We start from the raw sequence: 17,275 nt of genomic DNA, 5'->3' as shown, positions 1-17,275 counted from the left end.
TATAGGACGTCATTTTTGTTAATGAGCGCACAATGTAGAAAATTTGGTGTTGCGAACTTTCCCGACTTGTTCAAACAGAAATAATTCTTTTTTCTCCTTTATTGGCCATTTCCTCTCCTTGGGGAATGTGCCATAAACGTGAATAATCGTTTCACTGTAAGATTCGTTTTCACCTGACAAGTGAAGGTTGCTCCTGGCGGCTGTACACAAACAATAGATTCTTGGAGCAGGTAGACAATGACAATGAAATCCCAATTTTTTTACCTTTTCTATGCCTTTTGCATATAATAAAATGAATTATTCACCTCTTTGCATAATTGGAAAATGAATAGTATAAAAAATTTGACAGAAAAAACAGGCTCCACATGGGGAGTCGAATGCATGACCATCGAATTACCAGTTCGAGCTCTTACCGCTAGGACAACTACTGCTCGGCATGTGCAATAATATACAATAATAAAGTTTTATTATGAATCCACCTGTTCAATACATTATAATGTTGTTACATTAAAATAACTTCATTAGTTAAAAAGTTATTTTAATGTAACAACATTATAATGTATTGAACAGGTGGATTCATAATAAAACTTTATTATTGTATATTAACAGATTTCAATACGGATTAAAACATGAGATTAGTCACTTGCAATGTGCAATAACGTAAGTGGCTTATGCGGTGTGAGAACCGTGTCAACATTTTTATTTTTATTTTCTATATGCTTGGCCATCTGGAGTTCCCACTTTGGGTAGTTTCATTTCTAACAAGCCCTGTATGTTCTATAAATTTGAGAACAATCAGTGGTGACGAGTAGGGAATGCCCCCTTGTGAGATTGATGAGGAAATAATTCTTATATAAAGCTGGCAGTTAAGGTAGATATGGAGTTTGTGCGTTTATGTTTATTTTGTTTCTTTTATCTCCTATTTTCTCTCAAACCAAACTGAATTGATATTGCTTTTATCTTTTGTGTGTTTTAACCTCTTTCACCACTCAATATTTTAAATTGAATTTGTCCATGAAATATCATCAGATTAGGGAGGGGTTGTTAAACAAAAATTAAAGAAATCTACATTTCAAACTGTTTATAAGCGGTCTCCATTTAATTAATGTTATTTGCTTTACGTCCCACTAACTACTTTTATGGTTTTCAGAGATGCCTAGGTGCTGGAATTTAGTCCCGCAGGAGTTCTTTTACGTGTCAGTAAATCTACCAACACGTGGGTGATGAATTTGAACACCTTCAAATATCACCAGACTGAGCCAGGATCGAACCTGACAAGTTGGGGTCAGAAGGCCAGCGCCTCAACTGTCTAAGCCACTCAGCCCGGCAGTGTCCCTATTTAGTTGTCGTACATAAAGTCACTTAAAAATACTACATTATTAGCTGGAATTCTGTACATATTATCTTTCAAAAACCTATTGTGGTCCTCAAAAGTACAGAATATTGTTTTAGCTATTTCTTTGGTCTTCAGACTGAGAAAGGACAAGAAGTACATATTATGTACTGACAGAAATTTCAAATAATTAACAATACATAAATTCCATCATTCTAATATACCTGTAAGTCAATCCTGTTGCCAACAACTGAAACATTGCTTCCAAAACTACCAGACCCTCCTCTATCAACTTCAGCACTGCTGCCAGGACTTAGGTAATCTGAGAGATATAAAACATCAACATCACCTGGAAAAGATAAAAAGGTAAAATTATAATAAAGAAAATAATTACACAAGCCTTGGCTTACTAAGATGAGTGCTGCTTGCTGGTCAGCCAAAGGCCAACAAATATTGAAGTCGCACATGGTCAGCATATAACATCCTCAGCTGAATTGCTGAACATATGCCAAATTCAGATTTTGAACTTCTCTTTATGTATATATTTTTTTAAATGTACATACCAGTAGCCTATTTCCATAGGCCTCCACAATAGTATGTTTATTTCATAATGTTTATTTCCACTTTCTGCAAACAAACAAACAAAAAAAACAAAACATTTATTCTGATAAGTTAGCAACAGTAGATAATAGGAAGTGCTATATTTGCGATCTTGTTATGTTTATTGTTTATCCAAATAATGTATATATATTTCTTGTTCTGAAGGATTCTGACAAATCTATTTTAAATTATTTTTAAAAGAAAATCTGGTCTTTCAATTTAAACAATTTTACAGGAATGAATTAACAAACATTAACAGAAGAGGGACATATACAAAATGAAAGAGAGAAATGGAGCAAATAGGAGGAACATTCACAGGCAAAACATAACAAATATAAACAACACATTTATAACAATCATATGATCATGTCACAGGATTTGGACCTCTTCTGGATAGATAACATAAAACTTAAAAGTGAATCAACTTGTATGGTATAGGGGTAGCGTGCCGTCTTCTGCCTGGAGGCCCCAGGTTCAATTTCTGGCTAGTTAAAAGATTCTAATTCTGGACCAAGGGCTGAAAGGGGTTCATTCAGCCTTGAGAGACTTGTGAGAAGGTATGTTATATGAGAGCTGGCAGACCCAATAATGAAAGCCAAACAATTCGGGTGAGGATGTTATATGCTGACCATGTAGCACTTGAATATCTGTAGGCCATCTGGCTGATCAGCAAGCAGCCATTATCTTAGTAAGCCAAGTCTTGTAATGGGCAGTACATGCCAGTTCAGTTCTCCAAAATGTCCTCTGTTGCTGTAGTGTTCGAAAGTAATTGATTAAAAGTAATTGAATTATCTGTAATGATTACAATTAAAAATTACTAGAAAAGTAATCGGTAGTCTTTACCGAATGTCATTTTTACTCTTAATTTACTTCTTGAAATCAAATCGTATTCCTTACATCTAGAGCAGAGGTGCCCAGCTGAGCACCCATTGAGGCTAACCCAGTGCAGCCAGGCTGGCCTGACATAAATGAGGGCGGCTTGCGTAGCGATTATAACATCACAGCGAAGCCAGAGAGCGAACACACTTTGCAGAAAAGTGGAGCAGTGACTTTCAATTGTGACTACGTAGTTCTCCTCCACTATACAGCGAAGTGTAAACAGTTAATTTTATTTAAAATATTTATACATTCAAAGAAACCTGACATGCTATAATATTTGTATTACAATTTATGAAGATACAGGGTTTAAACATACAAGCTATGATTTACAATTCTGTGGATGGGAATGATAGTATTTCAATTTTTAAAAAAATTACGGTATGTTATTCATTCAGCTACATGTAATATATTTACATAATAATTCAACAAGTTTACTGCTTGATTTTGCACAGAGTTGTAGTGTTATGTGACTTTCTCTTTCACTGAATTTCTGAAAACAATATTTAAAACTTATCAGGCATCCAATGATAATGGTGAGGAGTTTTATCACATTTACTATCCAACAATGTAAATGCATCTACCAAATACATGTATATATACACAGTAAATTTTCAAATAAATAATTAACTGATGTTATTCCCGGTAAGCATGATTGAATTATTGGTAAGTTTATCAGATAATTTAAACCCAAGCAACTTCAAGCCACAGCTTATCCAACTTAACTCTATATTATGTTAAAAATGGTTCTAAAGCACCTCTTATAATATCATAATGAAAATTGTACAGTACAAAAATATTTGAGGTTGTAAGTCTAACTCATTATTGTATCCAGTTAAAATACTTTTTTGTTTTGTTTACAATTTACTTCACGTCGCACCGACACAGGTAGATCTACAATTAAGTATTTATTATTTTCCACCTAGTCGATACAATGATTGCTTAAGGCAATTTAATGGTTAAAAGTGGTACATGTTTCGTATTTTATCAACATCTTCAGCCACATAACACTGTTTAAAAGAAAAATATATAAAATTGACAGAGTAATGCTTAAGAGGAAGTGTCCTTAAAATTAACATAAGATTGACAACATTAAAACAAACAAAAACTCAAGAGAAAATATATAAATTGTTAACTACAATTGAAAGCAGTTGTCAAGGAAACACTTGTACAATATTCCATAGAGAATATGTCCTAAATGAATATTCTTTTCTTAATAATTCATGAAAAAAGGTCAAATTATAAATTATACAGTTTATAAGTAATTGTCGAAATGAAGAAAACCAGATATCACAATGTGGTTCTTATTATTAATGCAGATGAAAATATAACTAATTCCTAGTTGTCAATTCTTATTAAGCCTGCTTTCTTTTGGAACAGTAACTCCTGTCATTCTTTCACAGTCTTGTGTCTGGTGTAATATTGATGATGCGTTCTTCCTTGCTCTTGCACCTGAGGAAGTGGAGGAGCGGGGGATATAGGTGTGTCAAGAACCTCCTTGCTGCCACCTATAGCTTCAACTGAGGAGGAATAAGTTGTAGGGCTATCTGCAGATGGAGAAATTCCAATTCTTTTTTCGTGATCTTTCTCAAGCATTTTCAAATATACTAGAATTTGATAATAAAAAGGATTCTCCTCCACCTCCTCAGGTGCAAGAGCAAGGAAGAACGCATCATCAATATTACACCAGACACAAGACTGTGAAAGAATGACAGGAGTTACTGTTCCAAAAGAAAGCAGGCTTAATAAGAATTGACAACTAGGAATTAGTTATATTTTCATCTGCATTAATAATAAGAACCACATTGTGATATCTGGTTTTCTTCATTTCGACAATTACTTATAAACTGTATAATTTATAATTTGACCTTTTTTCATGAATTATTAAGAAAAGAATATTCATTTAGGACATATTCTCTATGGAATATTGTACAAGTGTTTCCTTGACAACTGCTTTCAATTGTAGTAATAATTTATATATTTTCTCTTGAGTTTTTGTTTGTTTTAATGTTGTCAATCTTATGTTAATTTTAAGGACACTTCCTCTTAAGCATTACTTTGTCAATTTTATATATTTTTCCTCTAAACAGTGTTATGTGGCTGAAGATGTTGATAAAATACAAAACATGTACCACTTTTAACCATTAAATTGCCTTAAGCAATCATTGTATCGACTAGGTGGGAAATAATAAATACTTAATTGTGAATCTATTGAAGTACGATACAGACCATGAAACTGATTTTATGTAACAGGTAGATATTACGGCAACGATTGCATAGGAAATGGTTAGGAATGGAAAGGAAGCGGCTGTGGTCTATATTAAGGTACAGCCCCAGCATTTGCCTGCAGTGAAAATGGGAAACCACAGAAAACCATCTTCAGGGCTGCTGACAGTGGGGTTCGAACCCCACTATCTCCCGAATGCAAGCTCACAGCTGCTAGACCCTAACCACATGGCCACTTGCTCAGTCAAAATATATAAACTGCAATGACCATAAATAACTTATTTCCTACAAGGTAAATTGAAACCAACGTGGACTTCTGCCCTCTTTCTTTCATTATTTCCTGTCTCCATTTCAAACTCTAGTATCGCTGCAACGATTGCGAGTGACTGGGAGAACTTTTCCCAGCCTTCACAGCGTGTGACATAACTACGTCACTGTGACTGAATAGTATCCGCTCACCGCCTGCCTGCCTGCCCGCCCACTTACAGTGCTGTGCGCCCACGGGATGAAATGCCCAGCGTGAGTACCTCTGTTCTAGAGGAAACTCAACAAGAAAGCCAATGACAGTGACTTGCTGTGCTGTAGACCTTTCGCAAAGACTCTAGTGGAAGGTGTTCAGAAGAGGTTTGCCTTGAACATGAATAATAATAATAATAATAATAATAATAATAATAATAATAATAATAATAATAATAATAACAACAACAACAGCAGGTTTGAAATTTTCATGGCTAGAAGGAGGGGAAAGCAAAGAAGCCATTTCTTTTCTGAAAGAGGAAGCAGTTTCCACCTGTGGGATGGCTGGGACTGTTGGGGCAACAAGTATGGAAGCAGAAGGGGGAGAAGAACCAAGTGGTGATGAAGATAACTTTCTCAGTGCCACTACAACAGAACAAATAGGTTCACCAGTGCCAGATGAGGTACTTTCGTACCTCTCCAGTACTTCCAAAGATGTCAGACTCATCCTACAATATCCACCACTTCTAAGGATGGTGTAACGGTGAAGGCCATTGTTCTGTAGGTAACCTTGAAATTTTCCTTGCCTTGATTGAAATTTGCTTTTCCCTTGGATTTATTTTGTTTTCCTGTGTATTTGCAAGTGTTTTTTTGTGCTATTTTCTAGATGTATGTGCGGTTACTATTTTAAAATTATCACTACTGTTGCAGTGTTTTTGTGCATGTATTCATATTTATTTTTGTTGTGATTCTCGTCTAATTTATTTGTGCATCCTTTCATGTGTTTTGGCCTTCTAATGCCTGTGTTTTCACCTAGTACAACGCTTGCACTAATTACCACATTTTTTTTCAAATTTTATTATTATTATTATTATTATTATTATTTTACTTTTTTGATTCATTGTGCCCAACTGTGGAGCACATTTGAACTTATCTTGCACAATGTTTCTTCTTCTTTTCTTCCCAATATCTCTTCATTTTTTCACTGTGTTCCTTTCTGCGTGTTTCTGTCCAGCCTGTATTTTTTCTTGTTGGTTTCTCTGCAAATTAATGTTTGTTTACTAAGCTTCTAAATTTCATTCTATCTAATGGTTTCGTCCTCAATACCCATTTCTTGTAGATCTTCATGAATTTCTGCTAACCAACTATTGCGTATTTTCAGGGTTAGAGCTAGATTTAGAATTTTCTTTGTCCATTCTGTGTACGTGTCCGTAGAATTTTAGTCGTCTCTTTCTGATGGTATCTGATTTTTTCTGTGAACTGAAAAATTTCATGTGGTTTCTTTTTCATCCAAATTCCATTTTCGAACTTTGGTCCTAGGATTTTTCTGAGAATTTGCCTCTCTTGTTTCTCAATGCTTTTCATTTGTGACCTGCCGCCAATGATCAGTGTTTCAGATGCATAAAGTGCCTCTGGTTTGATGACTGTATTGTAGTGTCATAATTTTGCATTTTTTGATATATATCTTCTGTTGTATCTGTTCCATGTGATTCCGTAAGCCCTTTGCAATTTAGCAGTTCTTTCGTTGTTAGTTTCCTGATGTAACCCTGCTGGATGAATAATTTCACCTAGATACTTGAATTTGTCTACTTGGGAAATTATTCCACATTTGGTGATTAATGGTCGATTGTCGAATCTTGATTTTCTTCCTTCCATAAACTGCGTCTTTTCAAATTAAATTTGAAGTCCGGTTTTTGCGGCTATTTCATGCAATTTTTCTATGGAGTGGATTGCTTCTTGTCTGTTGTTCGAAAGGATCGCAAGGTCATCTGCGAAAGCTAAGCAATCAAGGTGAATTTTGTCTTTAAGAAGTCTGCCAATGTTTATACCTTTAGTTTCTTTTCTCCATTCACGAATCACTTTTTCCAAAACTAAATTGAATAATAGTGGGGATAGTCCATCTCCCTGTCGGACACCAGTTCTGATTTCGAACGGTTCAGAAATTTCTCCCAAGAACTTAACTTTTGATGTTGTGTTGGTCAGAGTTTGTTTAATCAATTCCCTCGTTTTCCTGTCGACTTGAAATTCCTCTGGTATGTTGAACAGGGTCTGCCGATCTATGGAATCATACGCCTTTTTGAAGTCAACAAAGGTGATTACTGTTTGTTTGGTTTTGCGAATCTGTAATATGGTTTTTAGGTTTAGGATTTGATTATTATTATTATTATTATTATTATTCATCAGATTTTGTAAATTTTAATATTTCTTTGGGGCGTATATTTAGGGTTAGGATGGTTTGTTTTCATCTTTAATTCGGGTTTTTTTGTGAGATTATTGTCCTAATTATATTGGTATACCCGCATTAATTTTAACATAGGCCTAGTAAAATTTTAATTATGTAACTTGTAACGTTATGGGTTTTAATTGAGGGTCTTTGGACAGCCCTAGTGTGAGCGATCGGGAGTTCGGTTCTTATCCCATCTTATTGTTGTTGTTTATCTCATCGTGGCTTGGCAGTTAGGTAATTGATTATTATTCATTATTATCTTGTCTGCGATAGTGTCAACTTGTGTGTGGCATCGTGAATATAATAATGGATTGTTTCATCTTATGTGGAGTTCATGTGTTTGACTCAGTTATGTTAATTTAACTGGCTCGTTCTATTTTTTAATTAATATCGGGTGTTTTTTTGATTACCCATGTCTACTATGGCATTGTGATTTAATTTATGAATTATCTGGGTTAATATTTTTGATTCAGTGCGGCTGGGATGTACATTATGGTCTGTATTGAACCCTTGACTTACCATTCCATCGTTGATTGGCCACAGTTGCTGCAGTAGAGCAATATCGAACTCTTAAATCTTGGGGTCGTAGCGGGAATAATTCGGTCACGATCTTAACCAAACGATGGGGTTCAGAAGAGAGCCTAACTACTTGAAACGAGGAGCAAATATGTGCTTACTAAGTTGTATTGACTCAATTAACTGCACACAAAAAAAACAACTTTTATATAAAATCCTTGATCAAGAGAATATTTAATTATTTAATGTTTCAAACGCAGTCACATTGCATGGCGTTAGTTTTATTGATTACAGTATTGAAGAATTTTTTTTGGAGAAAAAGAGAAATATCACAAATTAGTGGACGGCGAAACTGAAAAAGTGAAAAGAAAACCTGAAAATCGGGCACCTATTGATCCAAACGATAATTGAGAATTAATCCACATGATCCGTGGAAAATCTGACCTTCAACAAATAGAGTTTCAAATTTTCTCTTAAGTTTATCCACCAGTCAAATACTCTGTCGGATATGGAAACACCCGCCGAATGGACCCTTGATCGAACCAAATTGACTATCAGTAGCTTTGGATAGGTTGCGAAATATTATTGGAAAGCATGGTGTTCACTGCAAGTTAACAGCAGCATTCATAATTGAAATTAAAATTCCATCATGTATTGTCATCTCGTGAGACCCTTAAGTTATAAAATAATCCTGATGCTGAAACGTGCATCACCAAAACAGCTGTTCAGTAGGAACCAACAACAACACGATCCGAGAGGATCTTACTTTACGTCGTTCTGAAGGAACAAAAACTGCAAAATGCAGGAAACACATACTCATCATGCATTTAGAAGAAATGCCAAACACTGAACTTAAATAAAAAGTGACAAATCACTTGAAAAATATTATTATAAAACCAACTTTTAGGTTATAAATGGTTACGTTACGCTTAATAAAATTACAAGTCCACATGGCAAAATAAAATAAAACACAGGAGTTCTTTCCTTTACAACAACGACTACTATCACAGATCCATCTACTTATTGTTTGTTCCAACACACTACCTACAAAGTCATTAATCGACCACACTCAACTACGTATTATAAAAAAATGAAAGAATGAAAATTTAAAATAAAATATATTACCGGCTGACGAATCGAACCGGCATTCGTAACTGAAGTCTCTCATAAAAAAGCTAAGTGTCAACACGCACACTAGCAAAGCACTCGGACATGAGAACGACAAACAATTAAGTCTGTAACAAAATAAAATACTGAAGTTCATTGAACTGAAACACGTGTGGCACACTGCAGTAACATTCCAATCACCGTTAGCTCAGTACCCAATATTAGACAACCCTCACGTTCATGCCACTAGTGGTTCCATAATCTTAGGTAAACACCTTCCAGCTGGTAAGGGGCTGCGCGCAAACATGGCAACAATATTACTTAGCTAACACTCTTCGCATTGCATACACTACTGCAGACACTACCATCGCTCAAGTCACTTCGCAAAAAAAACATCTAATCTAAGACGAGTATATACAGCCTACATCCTAAACCTCTATGTACATACACACACCTTCCTAAACCTATCGTTGAGCGTGAACTAGGATGTCTCATCATCAGTATACTCCTAGGATAACATGTGACGTCCAAAATCTATTGTCGAGCGGAAATTGGGTTGTCTACGCTTCCTCTAGAATGTCAAGCGAAATCGTAACTTCAAACACACTCTTAGATGTTTTAGCTGTAAACCTTGTCGAAAATAATAGCACACAATGAAACGAATCTTGCCACAGAATGAACGCAAGTCGGGAAATGCACCAAGTCCCTATCTTGTTAATAAAACATGAAATTGAAAATAAATAACGTGTGGCAAGCAATCCACAACTTGAACACGAATTCGACATACACAATGAAGTTTGAGAAAATAATAATGACTTTCAACACACGTCTGTCTAACATTATGTGAATATCGCTAAAAACAGTAATCATCACCACCGCAAAAATCCACACTGTAATTTTAGGGTGAAGCCCTCAAATTGCCTACCATCTCATTATTCCAAATGTCCATGACTATCCAGTGAAGCGAAATCCAATGAATCTACACAGCCAAACTATCACTTTAATAACGTCCAATATCTCATCCCACAATGTTCCCGATTTAATGATAAATTATTGTTTCGTAATTTATGAAATTTACGGATTAGAAATTTGTCATTACAGTCAAGTAACCAACTGTGTATTCAGAATGCTCTTCTACCGTTGAGGTCCTATTACTATAATATTCATTCTACTGATTTTACGTAAACTAGTCACTTGGTCTTTAACTACCACGAGCTACAATCTTCAATAGAAATTGTTTTTCACTTGGGATCTTACTATGCATCACACAATACTCATCTCGAACCAACCTTCGGTTAGCTGTTCCGGATTGTTAGCGGAATATACTACAGCCTGCCACATACAGCCTGTCTCAAAAATTCTTCGCCATCAACAAATATAGCCTGTCTCAAAATTCATTCTCATCGCCTCCCACAGCGGCATTACATGAAATACAGGCTTCCTCTGCCTTCAATATCTATACAACTCTTATCTCAACATATCATTACGGAACAATCCATTCTTCTGTTTCAAGACTTTTCAAACCTCAATCCTCTCGTGACAAACAACTTTTATAAAATCTTTTAAATTTATTTTTACTACAACTTTCGGACCTCAGGAATACAACAACACACCGTGATTTCCCATATCACCGACATACACGATGTCACAAAATTTAACTTCCCATGGAAAAAAAAACCAAACTTTATCAGACTTCACTGGATTTCGAGATGAACACAAATGTTATTGAACATAACTGTTAAATACACTTTTAACATAGAAAAATTTTATCCTGTGGCAAATATTATTATTATTATTATTATTATTATTATTATTATTATTATTATTATTATTATTATTATTTCGACAAACTTTTCTGAACTCATACGATATTCGAAATTAAGACATTCATCATGACTACATTATCGTTGTCGTCTTCCTAATTTTACTCAATTTGAACAATATCTCAAGGAATATTAACACATTATTTAGACTTCGCATTTTATAGTTCCTCGACATTAATTTTACAGCCCTGATGAGTTTCACACGGTGACCAGAAATGTGATACATTCGCCTGATCATTATTAAATATCAATTTGAGACACGCACTATAACTTTGGTGGGACAAAATATTCTAACTACAACATTGATAAAATATATTTACAGACCTGTGATCTTAGCCGCCATCCTGGATTTCTGGCTGCATTATAGCCAGCAGGCCTTGTGCCTAGCCTTCCATGGCTACATTTGACATCATCTTCTTATATATATATAACTTAAACTACACAAAAATTTACACTCGGTGTCAATGAACACCGCAAACCGCACTTTCTTTGCGTTTGCCCTACGATGATCCTGCTCCTCTAATGGCGACTGACACAGTTTTCTCAGGACCCTGCTGTCATTTACCCTACTACTGGCTAGGTGTTCCAAACAGATAAGACAATCACACCTCGCTGCCAGCCTCCAGACTTCACTTTTAACAAATATTAAACGCACCTGATTGTAATACAGGGAGAAAGTCAGGTACGTATTTTAGCCAACTACCTAAACCTTCAAAGTTATCATCTGCGGCAGTTCAGGAAAATTTCTATCACCTTTTACTTTAATATTTTACTTGAACCATTGACACGAACATGTAACAAGTTACTTGGAGAACAAAACCCCACACTTTCTTCCAGACGACTGACGTGAGCTTCACCGTTCAGACAACCAGACAGAGTTTGTTAAATAGACGGAGGGAGATTTCTTTTATACACTCTGGGAGGGACGCCACCCACTCCACGAGGCTTGATTGCACAATCTGCTAATTCCACATCCAATGGACCAATTTTCTTGAAATTTGTTCCATAACTTTGGACAGACTTATGAATCATTGCAGTGTTAATTTCAAATTTTTCCCATACTTGCAACGGGCGAAATGAATTATTTCTGCCCTGGCGTTTCGCAGGCTTTTCGTCATCCATTGGCCTTGCCTTGTGTCTCCGATCTGCGAACAGGAGGCAAACTTTTCTCCAGGCTTAACTACATTTATATTTATCCTGGGAGTTCTATCTTCACATACGGTTTATGAATAGTTTAGATCCTTTATTCCTCGATTTACCATGTCAACAAAATCTCTCATTATGAAGGATTTCTTGAATTTGACAGATTGTCCAATACTCGAGATCCACCGAAGTGTCCCGGCGTTTCACGAGCTCACGGCTTGCTTGTCATGGAGCGCTCTGTTCCCACGAGAGAGCCAGACTCTTGAAATAAAATCATGGCTACTCTCAAAAAGTAGTTTGTAGCTGAAATAAATATTTGGAAGAAAAAATGTTTCCTTCATCGTAGAATTATGGGTTCAGTATATGCGTACTGTTTTAAATTAATGTGATGTGTTGTGGGACCTACTTTAATGTGGGTGTTGTGGGGAATGATCCTCCACTGAGTTCTGTCAAAAGCCCTCTATTTTTTTTCCAACCCATTTTTCTTTTTTAAATTAAATTTTAAATTCTATTTAATATAGATATATTCTGATAATTTGTGATGTTTGGGGTAGGCTGGTGCATCAGGACTGACTTTTAAATTAAGGAAATGTCACCATTTACAACAGAACTATGTTTATTTACATTTAAATTATTTATTCACTAAATATTCATTATTCTACTTATTATACAGTTCTCTTCCTAGTTTCCATGTATGCTTGATGAATTATTACCTGATGTTCTGGTCTGTTTGCTCTATTTTTTCCTTTCTCTTGTGTGCGCACTTCCCTATGACGTTAACTAGCTTAACGTCATTTACCATAATTGTTAGGGGGTGTTGTACAGTTTGCATGACGGATTGTGAAACAGGGAAGAGAAGAAACTTAAACGCATAGATGATGATTTTGATAACAAGATCCAATAACAAACTGGTTTACAATGCTGCAGACTTCGTGATTTTACTTGATAGCATTGTAATTAAGTTTTGAATTTCACTGTTGTGATGAATCATTTATTAGGCTATATCATGTTTAAAATGAGTAACTCACCCTTCCAAATTAACCTTGTACTTCTTTTAAAAGTGTTTGTTGTTTAACACCAGTATTCTTAACACTCAACAACAATGATATTTATGAAGATTTACTGTCATATATCACCGATCATATACCGTATTTCAGTAATTAATACTTCTTCTTCTTTTATGACTGCATAGGATCACTTTAGTCAGTCCATCGTTCAGGTCTCTTTGAAGGGATTGTTTGGAATTTGCGGTCCTCTCAGTACTTCTTCAGACGCTCCAATCTTCGTGCCCTTTCCTCGGTTGAAAATATGCATGTTGTTGGTTTGTTTCATATAAGGGTAAGCAGAGGTTTGTATTCTTGAGTTTTGTATTCAATTTTAACTTATAACAAATACAAAAGTTTTAATTCAAAATCTTGAATAAAATCACTCACTCACTCACTCAAAGTTGGGTATTTTCTGTTTTGAAATGAAGCCTTTCATATTAAATAGGAAGGGGTACAAGAAGACATACATGCATAGGAAGGAGCACAGCTAAAAGGTGATCAGTTGCTTTTTTAGAATGGACATGGATTGATAAAATTCTCTTAAAGCTATCTCACATGGATCTTTTTTTATGCTGTTTGCTTTACGTCGCACCAACACAGATATGTCGTATGGTGGAGATGGGATAGGAAAGGCCTAGGAATGGGAAGGAAGCAGCCGTGGCCTTACTTAAGGTACAGCCCCAGCATTTGCCTGGTGTGAAAATGGTAAACCACTGAAAACCATCTTCAGGGCTGCTGACAGTGGGGTTCGAACCCACTATCTCCCGATTACTGGATACTGGCCACACTTAAGCGACTGCAGCTATCGAGCTCGGTCATATGGATCTTGTTTGTTAACCAATACCCTAACTAAACATTACAGTACATCTAGTGAAAAATGCTTCAGTATGTAAAACCAGTCATTTCTATAGGGAATTTAAATTTTAGTATACCGAGTTCAAAGCAAAGGTCCCAGGAGTAACATCAAGGATAACAATTATCTAAATCAACTTACCTTCTCCACTATGCAGCTGCTGTCGTTCTTGTTCATATTCAAAACAGAGTTCTCTGACGAATTCTTCATTCTTCAGTGACTGCTCCATTACTACATCTCCCAGAAATTGTAAGAAAGGAATGTATGATTTGTGTGCCAGTTCAGGTGTGAACACACTCTTTAATTCTTCCACAGCCTGTTTAATTGTTATGAAGTGAAAAGGAATAAAATAAATTACAAAATAAATATGTATATTTATAGACAGAATGAGCTGAAAATATTGGATGTCCTCAGGCCTACATAAACCAAATTCTCCTGTTTACTAGATATTTTAGAGGCATGGAAAAATACAGTAAACTGCTTACACAATTGTAGGATGTGGAATATGAACTACTCTATGTGTGCAGTTGTATTTTCTATAGAAAATGAAAATTTCAAATATCCAGGCATTCACCTTGAACTGGGTGAGAAACAAGAGGGGCAAATTCTCTTTTAACTTATCCTTGATAGTTCTATAACTTCATCCAAACATTTACATTGGGATTTGTACTATCAATAACACCACCAAAAATTGAACTCAGGTCAATCATGTTGGGAACTAATATGCCAAGCCCTAGATCAAGGAAATAACTCCCTTGTCAATAAAATGGCTAATAACACTAGAGCGTTTGTTTTGAACAGCAAATACAGGCAGCAGACATGAAGATCTGAAAAGAATGTAACCAACGACAAGGGAAGATATAGTGACAAATGAAGATAGTGATATACACTGAGTGGCCAAAAGTCACAGGAAGGGGTGTCCTGTTAGAAAATGTCCCATGTAAGACTTCTGCACATTGCGGCTAGCTGCAGCGAAGCTGAGCAGTCTGTTACAGACACCAGCATCATGAAGATGGCAACACATCGCAAGTTAACCAACTTTAAAAGTGGGATGATCATCAGCGCACGGCACATGGGTAATAGCATTGCGGAGATTATGCATGAATTCGCGTTTCCGAGGTCAACAGTGTCGAGGGTGGATTTTCACTATCGCAGAGAGAATATTACCATCCACGTAAACCGCAGCACGGGAAGACCACAGGGGTTCAACGTACGGACATCACGTTGTCTCCGCAGAACTATAGCGGCTGTTCGACGGGCTACTGTGAGTCAGATCACCACCCAGCTGAATGTTGGGAGTCAGGAACCCATTTCTACGGGGACTGTAAGGAGACAACTGCGCCGCATGGGCTTCACCAGCTGATGACCAACTCGTGTCCCTTTGCTGACACCTCAACACAGCACTGAACGATGTGCATGGGTCCACAAACATCAGCAATCGACCATGGAACAGTGGCGGCGTGTGGTATGGTCTGATGAATCCCGGTTCCAGTTGTATCGAGCTGAGGGGCACGTGAGAGTGTGGCGTATGCCCCATAAAGCTATGGATCCTGCATGTCAACAAGGTTGTGTCCAGGCAGGAGGTGGCTCAGTTCTGGTCTGGGCAGCGTTCTCATGGTCACGATTAGGCCCCACTGTCCGGCTGCAGGGAGACATTCTTTTAGACCATCTGCATCCCTTTTTGGCCCTAGAGTACTCTGATGGAGACACCATGTTTCAACATGACAATGCCCCATGTCACTGCTCTGTGGTGGCACGCAGGTGGTTGGAGCAGCACTCCAGTGAAGTTACGACCATGGACTGGCCCTTCAGATTCTCCGATCTTAATACAATCGAGCATTTATGGGGTGCTGTCGATGATGGTGTACACCCCATGAAATCCGCACTAACAACACAAGACCAATTGTGAGTAGCAGTGCAAGATGCATGGGTCCAGATCCCTCCAGAATGATTCCAACATATTGTAGAGTCGATGCCATACTGTATTGCTGCCATTTTAAGGGCTCGCGGAGAAGCAATTCTCTATTAACATCACATTAGGTATCTTCCCATGACTTTTGGCCACTCAGTGTAATTAAAGGAGGGAAAGTGTACAATAATTTCTACCAACAATTGATTTTACACTTTATAACACAACAATGTATCTACAGGATAAATATATTTATACACACACGAGCTGATGTACCCCTGCTTCGCTACAGAATTCTACATTGTATACAGAATCCTAGGTTATACAGTGTACATGTTGTGGGTAAGATTGTATTAAATTGCATAGCTCTTAACGTTACCCTAGAAACGCGAGGGGGAAGTCACTAAATGTCTTTTCTTATGTGAAGATTGGGTTAGGGAATTTTCATTGTAATGGTGGGGCCCTCTTGCCTACCATCATTCATAATCTAGTTAGGGACTTCTCATTATAACGGCAGACACTCACTCTTCACCTGCCCTTTTACATTCTCAGAAAGATTGTCTTAGTGGTTTTCCCAACTGAAATCAACATAGGTCATTACAATGACGCCGGTACGAATGCTGTCATTAAAAACAATGCTTTTCATATAAAATACTCAATCAAATGCAAAACCGCACATTTTCTCTCTTTTAACGAAGAGTACTAGGCTGCTGATCTAAAAGTCAGAGCTGGAATGACCAGGCCGCAGACAGCCGTGAACACTCCAATTTTGGGCGGGGGTTATGCGGGGGGTGGAGGGGATAGCGTAGAGTCCCAGGGCAAAAAATATGCCCTTTTACTCAACTGTTCAATAGGAGTACCCGATAAATCGGGAAATCTCAATTCACTGCACTGGCGTTGGAAAAAGCTATCTGACCTGGAGGCAAATTTTTCCTCCAAGCCAGAGGAGAAACCCCCCCTCTTTGTTACTAATTTGGAATAAAATTAATGTAGAATTTAATGAAAGTGATGAGGAAGAAGCTTTCCTTAAGAAACGGCTCTTTTCAGGGTTGAATTTTGAGTTATTTAGTGAATAGTGGTGCTATAATTGGGAGTAGGCCAAAATTTTAATTCTAGACCAGGTCACTACTACTACTACTACTACTACTACTACTACTACT

General features: G+C 36.8%; 1 protein-coding gene across 1 annotated transcript in view; it reads right to left on the bottom strand.

Moving 5' to 3' along the window:
- Positions 1 to 17,275, bottom strand: part of Wdr81 (WD repeat domain 81) — a 340,798-nt gene that overhangs the window by 45,882 nt on the left and 277,641 nt on the right. Inside the window, exons 19-20 of the mRNA XM_067149985.2 lie at positions 14,348 to 14,522; positions 1,558 to 1,682 (exon numbers count right to left, since the gene is read on the bottom strand). Coding sequence (XP_067006086.2) covers positions 1,558 to 1,682; positions 14,348 to 14,522 — 300 coding nt within the window. The remainder of the gene's footprint in view (positions 1 to 1,557; positions 1,683 to 14,347; positions 14,523 to 17,275) is intronic.

Source organism: Anabrus simplex, chromosome 6 (genome assembly GCF_040414725.1).
Source record: "Anabrus simplex isolate iqAnaSimp1 chromosome 6, ASM4041472v1, whole genome shotgun sequence".
NCBI classification, from domain to species: Eukaryota; Metazoa; Arthropoda; class Insecta; order Orthoptera; family Tettigoniidae; genus Anabrus; species Anabrus simplex.
The sequence above is the reverse complement of the archived record's forward strand: the minus strand, read 5'-3'. Positions and strand labels throughout refer to the sequence as shown.